Source organism: Musca vetustissima, unplaced genomic scaffold (assembly GCF_032173495.1).
Source record: "Musca vetustissima isolate MV318-11 ecotype Yass unplaced genomic scaffold, APGP_CSIRO_Mvet_v1 utg7881, whole genome shotgun sequence".
Taxonomy (NCBI): Eukaryota; Metazoa; Arthropoda; class Insecta; order Diptera; family Muscidae; genus Musca; species Musca vetustissima.
In genome coordinates, this window is record NW_026883712.1 from 257,633 (window position 1) to 275,983 (window position 18,351).

Here is an 18,351-nt window from a genome sequence, read left to right on the forward strand (position 1 = left end):
TATACGGCATTTACATTAGAATTTTTTTACCAGGTTAACCTACTTTATGAGGATTTATTTGGCATTAATAGGATTTATTTGACATAACAAAATCCAGTACAATGTAAACGTACTATTAGTCAAGAATGTCAGTTGAGATTCTTGCAAATGGTGCAGATGTCTATAGATCGATAATGTAAGATTCGCTGACTAAAGGAAATGTTTCTAATACTGAATTATCATAAAAATCAAAAAAATTAACTTAAATCAATGACCGTTATAACCTACTTTATTTGTTAACTAAATCCTGTACAATGTAAACGTATTATAAGTCAGACTTTGTGTAACAGAAAGTTCTATATTTGGACTCAAATTTGAATCATTTATTTTAATTAATATTTTAAGTTCCCTGTCTATAAAACACATAAATATAAATTGTAAAACGGCATAAACATTAGAATTCTTTACCCGGTTAACCCACTTGATGAGGATTTATTTGACATATATGCAAAGGAAATGACAATTGACTGGGTTAACGAAATCCGGTTAACTGTAGTACGTTATAACATTCTTAGTTAAATCCTGAGAACTATTTTTTTTAATTTGTTGAAAATTTGTCAATTGTCATGCCTAACATTTTATGGAATTTATTTTTCATTTTATTTGAAATTGATATATGAATTCCACCTTAAGAAGGGTTGCCACGAACTATTACATAATATTATTATATTTCATTAGTTATATATGGAGAAAAAATAATCACATAAACACAACGACTTGTTACGTATATTTATTTTATATCGGACGAAACAAGCCACTACATACAGAGTTGCTTTTTGTTGCTGAAGATATTCTGCCTTGTATTTTTGTACAATGTTTACACTACCATTGATTTGATATCTAAGCAATTTTACTGTGAAGTTTGAAGTTTGTCTCTCCTATCCCTAAAATTGTAAAGTACACAAAACAATTATCCTGCCATTTATTAAAACTACTGTCTAATTAAATTGTTAACTCAATGGATTTTTTATTGCATTATTGCTTACAATTACCAAACTAAGTATTGGTCATGTTTGCATGTCACGCCATTTGCTGCTACCAAATGTTGTGTTAGCCTTCGTTATTAGACAAATATTGTGGAAAATTTACAAATATTTCGATGAAGGGAAAAATAGTAATAATAATTAACAACAAATTAAAGGCAATAAAGTAATTTTATTGAATACATATATTTTTATATTTAGTTTAACCCTTTAAGGTGTGACATATGTACATGGAAATTTTCAGAGAGAGAGAGATAGAGAGAGAAAATTGTTAGTAAAAATTTCACCATAATTTTGAATTTCTAAGTTCGCAAAATAAAACATTTCCTGATACGGGTACACTTAAACGGCATTTACATTAGGTATTTTTTTCTACTCTATGAGGATTTATTTTTTACAATGGAGATGACAATTGAAATTTTTAAATGTACAATTACTATTAACGTCATTTGGTCTTTGTTTTGCTCCTTAATTTTCGAATGATTCAGCCCGTATTTATTTTTCTGGGATTTTTTCCCGAATTCATGTGCATTTCCCCCACATTTTTTTATTATTCGTATTAATTTATTGATAAGATATGAAATATAAAAGTTACTTTATGCCATATAAAGATATGTAATTTTATTTATTTATCTTCATTTGTGTATATATGGAGTATCATTGAGGGCGAGTACGCATATAAACTAATTATAAAACTCTGCACCCAAAAATACTCCCTATTTTTTGGGTTCATTGGTTGGGTTAGTTGATAATAAATCACCCAAAAATAAAATTAATTTTTTTCTTTGCTTTCCTTCCATGAAATGCGTCATAAATAGTTAGATAATTGAAATCAGCAACAACAACAAAAATGGAAAAACTTTATGTCCATATGAACGAACCATAAACATATGAGCTGTTAAATGACAATTTAATTGTCGATAAATTCAATGAATAATTTCGCAGAAATACAGAGAATCATAAAACTATACAAACTACAAATGGTATTATGGTTTGTAAATATTTGCATTAAAAAAACAAGTGCAAAACAAATTGTGTCATAAAAATAAGACAAATTGCAGAAGGCAAAGTGGGGACACAGAAACTATTCCAAAGAAATGATGACTCTCCGTATTGACTGTCAAAGTGCATAGTTTCTACCATGGTACAATAACACAAGTTAGGACAATTTGAAATGAATAACAAAAATGCAACTCTGTATGTAGGGAATACCCTGAAGTGTTGTTTCATACATAACAAAAATCATTTTCATTTCAATTAAATGGTCTGTTCCAGTACTTTTTTAATAGTAAATCTAGTAAAAGGGAAACATTTCAAAATTGCTCTCAGAGTACAAAATAATTTCGGGAACGCAAATCTAGTAAATATGCCAAAATTAGATGACAATACTTCGAAATCAACGTAACACCCAATCAGAAGTAGGCATTCCTGTTTACCATTTTTACTCGACCAAATTTCTCGAGTAAAAAGTTTAAAAAGAGAACGCCATTTTCTTTTGTGCTCTCTTAAATTTGAGTCAATGTTTTACCAGTTTTGTGGATTGAGGAACGGGTTTCGAGCAAAACATGTAAAATGAGTAGAATCTTTTAGGTTCTGGAACGGAACTAAATTTAAATATATTTCAATTTATTCTGAATTTATACTATTCACACAACATGTATTTTGACATATGTATTTCGATAGAACAAGCCACCTCGAGAAATTATGCTCTACCTTGTAATAATTATACCATGGTTTCTACTTGAATTCGAAATGCAATGTTGCCAACCATGAGAAATATTACTAGATAAAACAGATGTTTTTGTTTTGACACATGACATTATTATTGCATCATGGCCACGCCCATTATTCTAGTCAGGGCAGCTGATGTCTTGATTAACTGTCAAAGTGCGTGATTTCTACTTCAATTCGATGTGCAATCCTGCCAACTTTTTTTTTAAATATTATAAGGAAAAGTTTGACAGAAGGTCGAGACAAAAACAAATGTTTTTGTTTTGATACATCACCTTATTATTGCATCATGGTCCATAGGCTATTAAAAAGTGCTGCTAAATTACCGCAAAAAGTGAAAATATAGACACGTTTAGACTGTATATTTTAAATCGACTCGCGTTGCTTTTATACTTTTAGAAAAATTACAGTGTTGTATTTGAGATTATCTCGATTACGCAGAGGATTTAGAGCAAATAATTATCGTTTATGACCAACTAGATTTGGGAAGAAATCACAACCTTTCATTAATTTTTCGCTTTTTTAGTTTTGTTTTGAAAAAATGTCAAATAAACACAACCACTTGTGGCTTATGTTTTTTTTGTCATTTGACAGGAGAAGCCACTACATACAGAGTTGCTTTGTTGCTACTCACCTTAAGTTACCTAGTGGAGCAAATTTTTTCATTTTTAACAAGCAAAAATGTCTTTTGTTTGTTTTTTTACTAAGATAAAAAAAGATCATAAAAATGCAAACCATAAAATACAAAACGAATTGTATATTTTTAACTGCAGGTACCCCACCATACGGCCAACAACTAAATGAACAGACAAAAACGAATTTTAATGAAATGTGATTTTGCACACACAGAAATGATATACAAATCTCAAACACAAATTATGGCAAAAAAAACGTAACATTTGTGGTTATTTGTTTTATTTTTGGGTAACAATTGCTAAAAGGTAATCAGTTGGGTAATCAATTGCAAAAATATACGAGGGTTGGTAATTGTATTTACTATTTTTTTAGTTCGAATCGATTTAATTTTTTTTATTTGATACAAAAAATGATTAATGGTCCGTCCGCTACACCTCTTAAAATATTCAATATTTTTGTTATTTTCTTTTGAATTTGACATTCCCAGCACCTCCAATTTTTATGACATCGTGACTGTAAGCAATAAAGCACAAAGTACATATTATCATTGTCACTCAAAAAATATACACTAATAACAACAACAAACCGAAAATTTTTAAATAATATACAAAACATATTACACGCATCATAGAAAAATATTAGCCACCGATAGACATTTATTAGACAAATGTTTTTGTCAATTGCCCATAATAATAAGTGCAAAATACACACACACATATACCAATATATATTTTATTTTAATATTATTTTTTAAATATGAATATTAATTTTTATTATTTTATTTTGTTTTATTTCCAGGGTTTAATTTCAAAACGCCTTCATCATGGGGGACATGTTTCGCAGTGAAGAAATGGCCCTGTGCCAGATGTTTATACAGCCAGAAGCAGCTTATACTTCAGTATCTGAATTAGGTGAAACCGGTTGTGTACAATTTCGTGATGTAAGTATTAAACATCAAGTTTTCATTATTAATTAAATAGGAGATGTTGTTTGTGATAAGAGAATTTTACAAGTTTTTGAGTCATAATAGAGACATAAGCTTGAATTACAGGCAATACCAATCAAATTTTTTGGGTAGAAAATGCCCAAACAAAATCTTTGCATTAACTGAAAAATAATAAATATAGTCTAAAACTAATTTCTATAATATTAAAGAACCTTATTATATAGTAAAATCGCGTATATACATAGAATATAGTCGATAAACAACATTTTTATTATTTTATACCAAGTGAATCAATGAAAACGCCAGTTAACATATAAACCCCTAAAAGTATGCAACATTTTTTGTATTTAACATAACATGGTAGTAATTAAGGTAACCACTGTACTTTTGTACATAGTACAGCGGCTAACATACTAACTCATGACAACTTAACAACGTTTTTCGCAAATTATGGCGTTTAAATGCAACAAAGGGGTTTATTTAATTAATATCAAGGATCAACCCACAATGGATGGGCAAACGTAAAAATAGGTTGGGTTGATTTTGATATTAGGTAAGAGATTCCACTTTGTCAAGGCACTGGGCACAATAAATACTAAATTGCAACCAATTTGCTACCCCACCAGGACTCAGGATATAGAAACAAAATACGGAGAATTTACATAAAATTTGACCTATATAGATTTTTTGATAAGAAAATATGCCACCCAATCAGAACCAAAGATTGTAAATTACAGCCAATTCTGTTGGGAATCATGTCTACATAATACGTAAAACGTCCTGAAAATAGTGTGGTACCGTTATATGAAAAATACAGATAATTTGGTTGGAAAACAAAATCAACAGAACACTGAAAATAAGGAGATGTCGTAATGCGGAAGCTATTCCAAAAGGAGGAGAAAATTGCTTCTGGGGGGTAACCTAAATGTTTTTTCTTTTTGTAGGGAAGTCTAAATTAAGTGTACAAAATTTCAGCATCCAATCACAACTCTTTTAGACGGACATGGCTAATCTTAGAATTTTATGTTTAGAATATAAATTTTATAAGAAATGATTATATCGATGTGTTACAAACCGAATGATGCCTTAACATATTTTTAATTACCTTTCTTCTTTTCTTTCTCCTTCCAGTTGAACAGCGGTGTCAACGCCTTCCAACGTAAATTCGTCACCGAGGTGCGTCGTTGCGATGAATTGGAACGCAAAATCCGTTACATCGAAGCCGAAATCAAGAAAGATGGTATTGTTATGCCCGATATCATCGATGACATACCCAAAGCACCGAATCCAAGAGAAATTATCGATTTGGAAGCCCATTTGGAAAAGACCGAAAATGAAATTCTCGAGTTGGCCCAAAACGAAGTCAATCTGAAATCGAACTATTTGGAATTGACCGAATTGCGCAAGGTGTTGGAGAACACACAGGGTTTCTTTTCCGATCAGGAAGTTTTGAATTTGGACAGCAGCAATCGTGGTGGTGCTGATGATGTTGCCGCACAAAGTCGCGGTCGTTTGGGTTTTGTTGCCGGTGTTATCAATCGCGAACGTGTCTTTGCCTTTGAACGTATGCTGTGGCGTATTTCACGCGGTAATGTTTTCTTGAAACGTTCCGATTTGGATGAACCTTTGAATGATCCAGCCACTGGTCATCCCATCTATAAGACCGTCTTTGTGGCCTTCTTCCAGGGCGAACAATTGAAGAATCGCATTAAGAAAGTGTGCACAGGTTTCCATGCATCCATGTATCCCTGCCCCAGCTCGCACACCGAACGCGAAGAAATGGTCAAGGGCGTACGTACGCGTTTGGAAGACTTGAAATTGGTCTTGAGCCAAACTGAAGATCACCGTAGCCGTGTTTTAGCTACCGTCTCAAAGAATCTGCCATCCTGGTCGATTATGGTCAAGAAAATGAAGGCCATCTATCACACCTTGAATCTGTTCAACATGGATGTGACCAAGAAATGTTTGATTGGTGAGTGCTGGGTGCCCACCAAGGATTTGCCAATTGTCCAGAAGGCCTTGTCCGATGGTTCTGCTGCTGTGGGCAGTACCATTCCATCGTTCTTGAATGTCATCGACACCAACGAACAGCCACCAACATTCAATCGTACCAATCGGTTTACCCGTGGTTTCCAGAACCTGATTGATGCCTACGGTATTGCTTCCTACCGTGAGTGTAACCCGGCCCTGTACACATGCATTACATTCCCCTTCTTGTTCGCTGTGATGTTTGGCGATTTGGGTCATGGTTTCATTTTGACTTTGTTCGGTGCCTGGATGTGTATGTTCGAGAAGTCGTTGGCCCGCAAGAAGGGTGGTGAAATCTGGAACATTTTCTTCGGTGGCCGTTACATCATCTTGCTTATGGGTATCTTCTCCTGCTACACTGGTTTCATCTACAACGATGTGTTCTCCAAATCGATGAACATCTTCGGTTCGACATGGACACCCAAATACAATACCAGTACCGTTATCACCAATCCTTCACTGCAGTTGAACCCACAATACCATGTTGATGGTGTCTACCCCATTGGTTTGGATCCCATTTGGCAGATGGCCGACAATAAAATTATCTTCTTGAACACCTACAAAATGAAGTTGTCCATCATTACCGGTGTTGCGCACATGATTTTCGGCGTGTGCATGTCTGTGGTGAATTTCATGCATTTCAAGCGTATGTCCAGCATTGTTTTGGAATTCTTGCCACAAATTTTGTTCTTGGTCTTGTTGTTCGGTTACATGGTCTTCATGATGTTCTTCAAGTGGGTAACCTATTCGGCCACTAGTGATTTGCAGCCGACCACACCTGGCTGTGCCCCCTCTGTGTTGATTATGTTCATTAACATGATGTTGTTCAAACACACCGAACCCTTGGATGGCTGCAAGGAATATATGTTCGATGCTCAACCCTCCGTCGAGAGAGTATTTGTGTTCATTGCCTTGATCTGTATTCCATGGATGTTGTTGGGTAAACCATTGTACATTAAATTTACACGTAAAAATAAGGCTCATGTAAGTATAATGCAATCTCAAAAATTTTGTTCAAAATTAAATAAAAAATTGGGAATTGTTTTCCTTTAGGCCACACACAATGGCGAATTGACCGGCAACATGGAATTGAATGAAGGTGAAACCCAATTGCCCACTGCCTCCGATAATCATGAAGGTGCTGGCGGCCACAGCCACGATGATGAACCAATGAGTGAAATTTTCATCCATCAAGCTATTCACACCATTGAATATGTGCTCAGTACCATTTCTCACACTGCCTCCTATTTGCGTTTGTGGGCCTTGTCATTGGCTCATGCTCGTAAGTATTTGCTGAAAAAAGGGATTTCCAAAATATAACATATTTAATAAATGTTTGTTTTTCTTTATTTTTCAAATTTCAGAATTGTCTGAAGTATTGTGGAACATGGTCTTGTCCATGGGTCTTAAACAAACCTCCTACACTGGTGCCATTGTTTTATACTTCATTTTCGGTGCCTGGTGTTTGTTCACCTTGGCCATTTTGGTTATGATGGAAGGTTTGTCTGCCTTCTTGCACACATTGCGTTTGCATTGGTAAGTTTTGGAATACACACACATACATATATTTATACGAATATTAATTTCCCTTTCTCTCTCTCTCTCTCTATCTCTTCCAGGGTCGAATTCATGAGCAAATTCTATGAAGGTTTGGGTTATGCCTTCCAACCTTTCAGCTTCAAGGCCATCATGGATGACGAAGAAGAGGAATAAGCCAATCAACTTCAATTATTCCAATTCTCAATTCATTCAATTCCAGTATTGTGGTACTCTTCCCACTATTTATTGTTACATATATAATTGCAAAGAGAAAAAATTCATTTTTTTGTTTTGTTTTCCCAATATCGATATATTTTTGTTTTTGTTTGTAAAATTTCTTTTTTGTTCAAGTTTGATGATAATAATGATATTAAATGTTATAAAAGCAATATATTAAAAAAATAATAATTAAAAAAATACGATTTAATACGACAAAAAAAAATTAATAAACTAAATAGAGAAAACAGCAATTGGTTAAAGAGTTTTTTGTTTAATATTTTTATATGCTATTTAAAAAGGGTCAAATAAATTTGAAATGGTGCCAATCAATTCAATAAATACAAAAGAGAACGCCAACCACCTAAAATCGATCGGGACTTTTATAAGTAGGCTGGCAGGAGAAATAATAAGAAACACTATACAGGATGAGATAAAAAACTGCAACAAGTCAAACGTTTTTTTTTTAATTTTATTGAATGAAAGCAAAAATGTCGAAAATATCATCAAATTTTAGAATAAATTTAGATTTGTTCGAATTGGTTACCTTTGGCACGAATTATGACCTTCAAGCGGCCAATGAAACCGTCACACGCTACCCGTGCGGTATTTTGGCCCATTCACGGCGAAATGCTTGCTTGAGGTTATCGACACATTGGTATTTTTTAGTGCCAACCTTGCTTAACCATTTTTGGGTGGCGCGTGCTTAGTGCGCTGGTGCTGAGTCCGGTTAGAATTTCCAAGATCTGCGGCCAAAATGTTTGCCTGCCCAAGGTTTTAATACACCCTCCAGAATATTTTCGCAATAATATTTGGCATTTATTCTGATGCCACAGTCGATAAATACGAGCGGACAGCGTTGTGGCGGCCCACAACATCACCATGACCGGCGCTTAAGTTCTGTTGGCCAACCGAAGGTAATCATTTTCAGTTGACCTCTTTGGCAAGTAAACACCATCATTTTGTTTGTTTAAAACCTGATTTTTGCTCATCGGAGAAAACCAAATTCGGCAGTTCACCACTTTCGGCCAAGCGAAGCAACTCTTTAGCTCTTTTGAGTCGACATTCTTTGCGGTGTATGTTCTTGCACTTTTTGGAATTTCAATGGCTTTACCCGAACTAATTTTTCAATATTTGCCGAATGGAGTAGTGTGAGTTTGGTCTCGCTAAAGGTGGCCTTGTTCTTGAATTGCTTACTCAGACCATAGTAGTATCTGTTGGCCTCCAAATTTCAAAGCTGATGTTATTAGTTTTGCTTATGGCGGTGTCGAGATATATAAAATCATTCAATACCTCGTAGATATAGTTCTCAATTTCCATTGGTCCGAGTCTACTGGGCGTCAGCTTGGTTTTCTCGCCATTTACTGTCAGTCCCACTTTGGCAGACTCCTTCTCAATTCGTTCAAAGGTAGCTGTTACCGTTCGCAATGTTCGACCCATTATGTCGATATCGTCGGTTTAGGCGATATACCTTGTTCGGTATTAAAGGGCACCGAGAGGTCTTTTCCGACTTTAATTGCTGACATTGTGTCGGCCGTAGTAATTTTGCAGGTATGCCAAATGCAGACATGGCTTTAAACATCTCTGAGCGGATTGGACTGTCGAATGCGGCTTTATAGTCGACGAATAGGTGGAATGTGTCGATGTATATGTATGTGGGTCTTTTCCATGTTTTGGAACAGTGTGAAAATCTGGTCTATGGTGGATTTGCCAGGTCTGAAACCGCATTGGTATGGTGCAATAATGTCATTGACTATTGGCTTGAGTCGTTCACGCAGTACGCTGGGTAGCACTTTTTATGCGGTGGAAAGGAGACTAATTCCTCTATAGTTGGCATATATCTTGTCTTGTCTCCTTTTTTTGTGCACGAGATACAGGATGCTGACCTCCTCATGGCTGGGTGGTATACAATTTATTCTGTCATCTCTTCTTGGTTCTGGGGTATCTTCTTCATTGCTACTATTTGCTACCAGAACCTTTGCAAAATGGTACTTCCAGATCCTCAATCCACTATCTGTATCTATCACCATGTTTCCTTCTTCATCTCTACAGGAGGATATGCCTGCAGCAATGCCTTCGATGAGGTGTTTTACTCGTTGGTAAAATTTCCGGACTTCATTCTAATTCCTGTACATCTCGATTTGATCCCGCTCATGATTTTCTTGTTCTTTTTTCTGAAAATACGTTTCTCGTCTCTCCTTTTTTTTTGATAATTCTCTCTCGCATTACTTGTTGCTACTGTCTGCAGGCTGCGTTTTTCACATCGGTAGCATTACGACACTCCTGATCGTACCATGGGTTTCTGGATGGATACAAGGAGTACTTTCGACTAGCAAGTGGGTAAGTTGGGGGGAGATGACTTCTGCGATGTGTTGTGTTTGCAGCTTTTCGACATCGAATTTCAGTTTTGTGTTAGATCGCACCTTTGATGCTACATTAAGATGAGTGCGAATCTTGGCTGCTATAAGTTAGTGGTACGAATTGATATTCGCTGCTCGGATCGATCGAACATCTAAAACACCCACTATGGCAATATGATCAATTTGATTTCTTGTTGTTTGATAAGGAGAAGTCCAGGTGACCTTGAGTATATCGATATGTTTGAATCTGGTGCTACTAACAACCATGTTTTTGCTGCCGCTAAGACAATCAGTCTCACACCATTGTCGGATGTTTCATCATGGAGGCTGAATTTTCTGAAGCTAAAAATATTTACCCTTTCGATTTTTACATTCAAATCCTCCACCAGAATTTTAATGTCATGGCCAGGGTAGCGGTAATATGCTGTTTCTAAGCGCTCGTAAAAAATGTCTTTGGTCTATTAAACTTTGTCTTCCGTCGGAGCATGGGCGCAAATAAAACTGATGTAGAAGAACTTCGCTTTTATACGCATTATAGCAATTCGCTCATCTACTCGAGTGAATCTGGAGACGAGGTCTTTCATTCTCCAGTTAACCATAAATCCGTAGCCAAATTCATGTCTCATTTCATCTCATTTACTTACGCCTGTCCCTTTCCATCGCATTCCCTGTAAGGCAATAATATCGGCTTTGTACTTCTTGAGAACATCCGCCAAAGCGAAAACTGCCCATGTTCTGTACAGCGTGCCAAGTCCGAAAATTTTAAACATTAAAACAAAAATAAAAAAATGCACCTTACCTATCATGTGCTCGATAAAATTCAAATGAAGAAATTACAAAACTAAGTACTTTGTGATATCATTGGCTATAGGCGGAATCGACGGTCATAGCCCAAATTTATCAATACTCTGTTGTTTTGTTGTTGTTTGTTTTCTTCTTCAATTTGTCTTTGATTTTTATCACACAATATTGATTGATTTATTTTTGATTAATTATGAATTAATTTTCAATTAGTAATTAATTTTAAATCCTCACTTGTTATTGTGTCTGCGTGACATAGAATATTTTTTTAGTTGAAAATAATTGCATATACATACGAATATGTAGTGTTATACATATATTTGGGCATATCAAAGTTTTTATTCTATTTGCAACACATGAAAACTTTGTTTAATGACATCATAAAATGCGTATTCGTAGTTGATACAAACCAACCAAATTTTATGCTGTAACATTTAAATTAAAAAATATGAAAAATTGCTGGAAATAAAAACCAGCCGACTATATGATACTCTTCTCCACTTTGGGTATATTCAACAGATGCATTCTTACAGACGTCGCATTTTCGAAGGACCATTGACATGAAATTGGATGAACTAAAATATGTGATCTATATTAAAATGTTAACCGACTGAGATCAATCCATAAACATGTCATTCTGTAACCGATACTAAACTCTTAATTTGAATAGAGATAGAGAATGAGACAAAATTATGTAAATCGATTTAAAGCAAATCTCAGTCGGACACTCGTCGATTATTTGAAACCCAAAAAAAAAAAAAAAAAAACATGAATTCGGTCGACTATAAGGACTATGTCTGCATTTCTACAAAAAACAATTACATCAGTCTATACTCAATTTTGTACGATGTGCAAAATTTCGCGCGAATCTGACAAAAATGAGGAGTTTGGTTTTAGTTTATACTAATTTCCGCACGTTTTGTGCATATCGGACATATTTTGGATCTTTTACTTAAAATCGGAGGAAAACATATTAGGAGTTATATCGTTTCTGTTTGCCTGTTACAAACATACAAAAAGCGTAAAGTTCGGCCGGGCTAAACTTTGGATACCCTCCACCATAGGTATGCTGACAGATAGATTCAACAACAACAATTTTTAATAGAAACCCCAAACTACTGAAATTTAGATTTCAAAGTTAGATTACATATTGTAGGAATTAGCGAATATTTAGGGTTATAATTATATGAGGGATATGACTAATTAATGACCGACATATGTCAATTCCGAACGCAATATTTAAGTTGTGTATCTCAATTATTTCCTTCAGGAGGTATAATTATAGGGGGGAGATGCCTAAATGATGGCCGATATATTTCATTATCGTCAGGTTCTTTTTTTATCACGATTTCCTTAGAAAGCGGATGGCTAAATCGTCTTAAAATTTCATTATTTGTAGGGTAAAACTGACTATTTCGAGTAACGAATATCCCCTATACTATTGTAGAATACGTCTATATGGGTTGTTCCCATACACGCGGAACTAATCAGCTAACTATTTTAATAGAAGAAGGTGTCTATATGGGAACTACTCCTTTTTTTTCAACAAAATGTTGAATATTTTTTATTGTTGAATTGTTTCCATATTCTGTTCATTTATAATAATATTTCTTTCAACAGAATATTCTTGAATACACCCGACTCTCAAAAATAACAGGTTAAGGAATACACTTCAAAAATGCGTGTGTTCGAAACACTTCTACTGTTGAAGTGAAGGGCCGATTATTTTTAAAAATATTCATTATGCTTAAGATTATCAGGTTTTTAAAAAGTAATATTATATAAGTAATCAACACACATTTTAAAAACATATTTAAAAAATTCAGGTTACTATTTTCTTTTTTTAATTTTATTTTCAATGGACAACCTCCTTTTTAATATTTTTTTTCAAAAACCTCCGATAAACGGTAGTAGTCCACTCCATTGATTTCCCAATTGGATGTGAGAGATCTGATCTTGCAGTGACCTGTTGTGGTCTCCTCACGTTCCTGTATCTATGTGTCTCAGAGCACATGTTGTTGGATGACTTAATAACCAAATTGGATATTAGTAATTACGCTGAAGCAACTTGGCGTGTATTTCTCAGGTCCTCAGTTATAAGGAGGCCATGACGATCGCTGCACACTTATTACTTTGGACAATATTATTTGTATTTCAAGTGCCTGTCTCGACATAAGACACCCATAGGTTAGTATAGCGAAATCCTCTGTGTAATGTGATATTAGGCCAATCTTATTGCGACCTTCTACATTGATTTTTCATGTTAATTTGTGGTCTAATGAGAGCTTCAAAGCCTCTCCCTTTAAGATGGGTAGAACGAACTTTGTGATCTTACGTTTCCTAGTGAAGAGTACTAATTCTGTCTTCGAGGGGTTGTCATAGATCCATTACAATCAGATTTTTTTTAAACTTTATATCCAGAATTTATTTTTAAATATTCTAGGAACAGCACAGCTGTGATTCTTCAGAATTTGGAGAATCACCCACCACCATTCCCACCCTTTTTTATAAAAAATAGATATTTTATATTATTCACATTGCAAACTATTTAACCAATTATCTGATCGATCATGACTCTAGCGTAGGGTGCAACGAATGGCCAAAGATAACAGTGAATTTCCTTAAAAACACATACCAACACAAATTTTTTGTGAGACATTTGGAATCAATCAATTTTATTTTCTTGAAATGTGTTTTTTACTTCGCATTGGATTTCTCATTATCGGGGTAATGTCTCCAGCGGGTAATTATTAATTTGGCCAGGCTAGAAATAGTAACAAAATATATACACACAAAATTATTTGATAAAATTCCATATTATCTGCATTGGTGGCGACTACTTGACAATTTGGCTGACTGACCATTTTCTTTGATGGATAATTGTTCCAATTACAAGAAATCAGTTGGCTTTCAGCAGCTCAACGGAAAGGGTGAATTTGAATTTTTATTAAAAGAAAAAAGAAGGGAAATTATTTAACGGAACGGGGTGTAAGTTTAAAATAGAAATAAGGTCCTAAAAAATATTTAAAAATTTTTAACATTTCCTTAATTTATAGAAAAAATAAGTAACTCAAAATGGGGGACATGTTTCGCAGTGAGAAAATGTCCTTGTGCCAGGTTTTCCTGCAACCAGAAGCGGCATATGAAACGATTGCCCAATTCGGCGAAGAGGGATGTGTACAGTTTCGTGATGTAAGTTAAAAGAGAGATTTTGAAGGCAATTTTTGTTATAATTTAATTTTCACTCTTCTTCTTCCTCCCACAATTTGCAGATGAACGATGGTCTAACATCCTATCAAAGAAAATTCGTCTCAGAAGTAAGACGCTGCGATGAAATGGAACGAAAAATTCGTTTCATTGAAAACGAAATCCGTAAAGATGACATAACCATACCTGAGCTGGAGCCCGAGGCCATTCCACCAGCTCCTAAACCCCGCGAAATGATCGACTTGGAGGCCCAATTGGAGAAAACCGAAAAGGAAATTATCGAATTGGCTCAAAACGATGTCAAATTGAAATCCAATTATTTGGAATTAACCGAAATGTTGAGGGTGTTGGAAAAAACTCAAAGTTTCTTCGAGGATCAACAGGTGGTCAATATGGAACTGAGTAAAAATGCCGATGATCATCACGCTCAAGGTGGTGGCCACTTGGGTTTTGTGGCTGGTGTGGTTAGCCGTGATCGGGAATTTGCCTTTGAGCGTATGCTGTGGCGTGTGGCACGCGGTAATGTCTACGTCAAACGTTCCCAATTGGAAGAGAGCCTCAAGGATCCCAAAACTGGCAGCGTTATGTACAAAACCGTATTCGTTGTCTTCTTCCAAGGTGAACAGTTGCGATCGAGGGTAAAGAAAATCTGTACCGGTTTCCATGCCTCAATGTATCCCTGTCCCGAAGACCATTTCGAACGGAATGATATGATCAAGGGTTTGAGAACCCGTCTGGATGATTTGAAAGTGGTCCTGCAACAGACCGAGGATCAGCGTAAGTGTGTCCTAACGGCCGTTTGTAATCAATTGTCCAAATGGGCTGTTATGGTGCAAAAAATGAAGGCCGTGTATCACGTGATGAATTTGCTGAATCAGGATGTGACCAGCAAATGTCTGATCGGTGAATGTTGGGTGCCAAATCGAGATTTGCCAGCTGTGCAATTTGCTCTTGCCGAAGGCTCCAAGGCCGCGGGCAGTCATGTACCCTCATTTTTGAATGTTGTTGAAACGAATGACACCCCGCCAACCTATTATCGTACCAATAAGTTTACCCGTGGTTTCCAAAATCTGATTGATGCTTATGGTGTTGCCACGTATCGTGAAGCGAATCCCGGCCTCTACACCTGTATCACTTTCCCCTTCTTGTTCGCCGTGATGTTTGGTGATATGGGTCACGGTTTTATTTTATTCCTCTTCGGTTTATGGATGGTTGTCGATGAGAAAAAATTGGGACGCAAGCGTGGTGGTGAAATTTGGAATATCTTCTTTGCCGGTCGTTACATCATCCTGTTGATGGGTCTCTTTGCCGTCTATACTGGTTTCCATTACAATGATATGTTTTCAAAGTCCATCAATGTCTTCGGAACAACATGGAGGGTGCGTTACAACCGCACCACCGTCCTCACCAATGCAGAAGGTCTAACTTTGGATCCACGTTATGCCACAGATGGTGTCTATGTCATGGGCATGGATCCGATATGGCAATTTGCCGATAATAAGATCATCTTCTTGAATACCTATAAAATGAAGCTGTCGATTATTTTCGGTGTCCTGCATATGGTGTTCGGTGTTTGCATGTCGGTGGTGAATTTTGTCTATTTCAAGCGTTATGCCAACATTCTTTTGGAATTCTTGCCACAAATGATATTCTTGTTGTTGCTTTTCGGTTACATGGTCTTTATGATGTTCTACAAATGGGTGAAATATTCGCCTCATTCGGAGGTTTTGGCTGACACACCTGGCTGTGCACCATCTGTGCTGATTATGTTCATCAACATGGTGCTGTTTAAATCTTCGGAAGTGTCACCCGGTTGCGATCCAAATATGTTTGCTGGCCAAACGGAATTGGAAATGATATTTGTTATTGTTGCTGTCATTTGTATTCCATGGATGTTGATCGGCAAGCCGTTGTATATTAAATATACGCGCAAGCATAAACCTCAGGTAAGTTGTTTCGATCTGGCAACTCCTTCGTATAGAAACAGGTGTTCAAAAAAGACGCATCCGCCATATAGATTCCATACATATTTTCGTCCGATTTAATGTAAATGGTGTACTAAAGTCCCCGTATATCTTTCGATTTGGACGAAATTTGGCACAGCATACTGAATTAGGCCTAGAACGATATGTGTTAAGTTAGTTTTGTCCGATTTTATGTAAATGGTACACCGAAGTGCCTATATACCTTTCGATTTCCACGAAATTTGACACAGCGTACTGAATTAAGTTTAGAATGATCTGTGTTAGGTTTCGTGAAAATTGGTTCAGATTTAGATATAGCTCCCATGTATATTTTCGTCCGATTTAAGGTAAATGGTGCACCAGAGTGTCTATATATCTTTCGATTAGCACACTATTTGGCATAGTGTGCTGAATTAAGTCCAGAATGATGTGTGTTAAATATCGTGAAAATCGGTTCAGATTTGAATATAGCTCCTAAATTTATTTTTATCTGATTTTAAGTACGTCCGTCATGCACCAAGGACCCAAAATATGGCCGATAGGCACAAAACGTACTGAAATTAGTATAACCTAACCTGTGACAAGTTTCGTTCAATCGGTTCAGATTTAGGTATAGCTCCCATATTGTCCGATTTAAAGTAAATGGTGCACCAAAGACCCAATGTTAGGCAGATTGCCACAAAATTATCGGAAATCGGATCTGATTTAGATATAGCTCCCAAAATATCACCTTTTATTTTTATAGTCACCTGCACTCCACAATAACTAATTTTTCCCCAAAGCGATTTTTTTTCGTTTTCAAACTTGATTCAGAATAAGAAGACAATGAAAATGCAAAAAAAAAAAAATTGCGACAAGTTCTTGTTAAGAATAACTTTAAAGGGAAGAGCGAACAAATTCACGGTGAATTAATGTCCAGAAAAAGTCTGAAAATGTCTCACATTCTCCCACTCCCTGTAATCCAGTATAAATAGCGCCCAATTTACCGATTCGTCCTTCTAGAAATTTGACACCATTGTCCGATTTTTTCTTCTACAGTCTTCAGGATCAGTTATAAAGTCCCCTCGACGAATTTGTATGTATTATCTACTTTTCTTTCCTCTGAGCCCTTATTTATAGGCATGGTCTTATTTATAGTCTTCTCTAGCTGTCGACGCAGCTTTTATGTTTACCACAACAAAATCGATTTTACGATACAATATGATTTAATATTGAAAAAAAAAATCTTTTCTAGCATCCCGATGATTTCAAATCTACCGATACATTGGAAATGATTGAAGGCGATACAGCGGTCGTTGTTGAGGTAACTGAAACCAGCAATCGCGATCCTGAAGGTGGTCATGGGGGACACGACGATGAACCAATGAGTGAAATTTGGATTCATCAAGCCATTCACACCATTGAATATGTGCTCAGTACCATTTCTCACACTGCCTCCTATTTGCGTCTGTGGGCCTTGTCATTGGCTCATGCTCGTAAGTTATCTTATATCTGATTTTTAATAACAATTTATCCATCCATATATATATATATATATATTTTAATTTCTACACAGAATTGTCTGAGGTATTGTGGACCATGGTGTTGTCATTGGCGCTGCAAATGAAAGGCTATGTCGCGTCCATTGCCATCTTCTTCATTTTTGCCATTTGGGTATTCTTTACCATGGCTATTATGGTTATGATGGAAGGTTTATCAGCTTTCTTGCATACCCTACGTTTGCATTGGTAAGTTGGAGATTTAATTAAGTGGTGGTTCCTTTTAGTTTTATTAATGTATTTATTTTTTCTTTTACTTCAGGGTCGAATTCATGAGCAAATTCTATGAAGGCGCTGGTGTTATTTTCCAACCTTTCAGTTTTAAGACCATCCTGCAAGGTGACGAGGAGGATTAAATTTAAA

General features: G+C 35.8%; 2 protein-coding genes across 2 annotated transcripts; both read left to right on the forward strand.

Annotated features, from left to right (window-relative positions):
• Positions 1 to 4,173: 4,173 nt before the first annotated feature.
• On the forward strand, positions 4,174 to 8,148 carry LOC133330719 (V-type proton ATPase 116 kDa subunit a 1-like). The gene is made up of 5 exons (XM_061539124.1): positions 4,174 to 4,329; positions 5,467 to 7,347; positions 7,417 to 7,645; positions 7,728 to 7,899; positions 7,983 to 8,148. Exons 1-5 carry the CDS (start codon positions 4,213 to 4,215, stop codon positions 8,074 to 8,076), a joined length of 2,493 nt encoding a protein of 830 aa, XP_061395108.1. The 5' UTR covers positions 4,174 to 4,212; the 3' UTR covers positions 8,077 to 8,148.
• A 6,193-nt stretch (positions 8,149 to 14,341) lies between these two features.
• Positions 14,342 to 18,351, forward strand: LOC133330720 (V-type proton ATPase 116 kDa subunit a1-like). The gene is made up of 5 exons (XM_061539125.1): positions 14,342 to 14,471; positions 14,552 to 16,432; positions 17,685 to 17,925; positions 18,006 to 18,177; positions 18,251 to 18,351. Exons 1-5 carry the CDS (start codon positions 14,355 to 14,357, stop codon positions 18,342 to 18,344), a joined length of 2,505 nt encoding a protein of 834 aa, XP_061395109.1. The 5' UTR covers positions 14,342 to 14,354; the 3' UTR covers positions 18,345 to 18,351.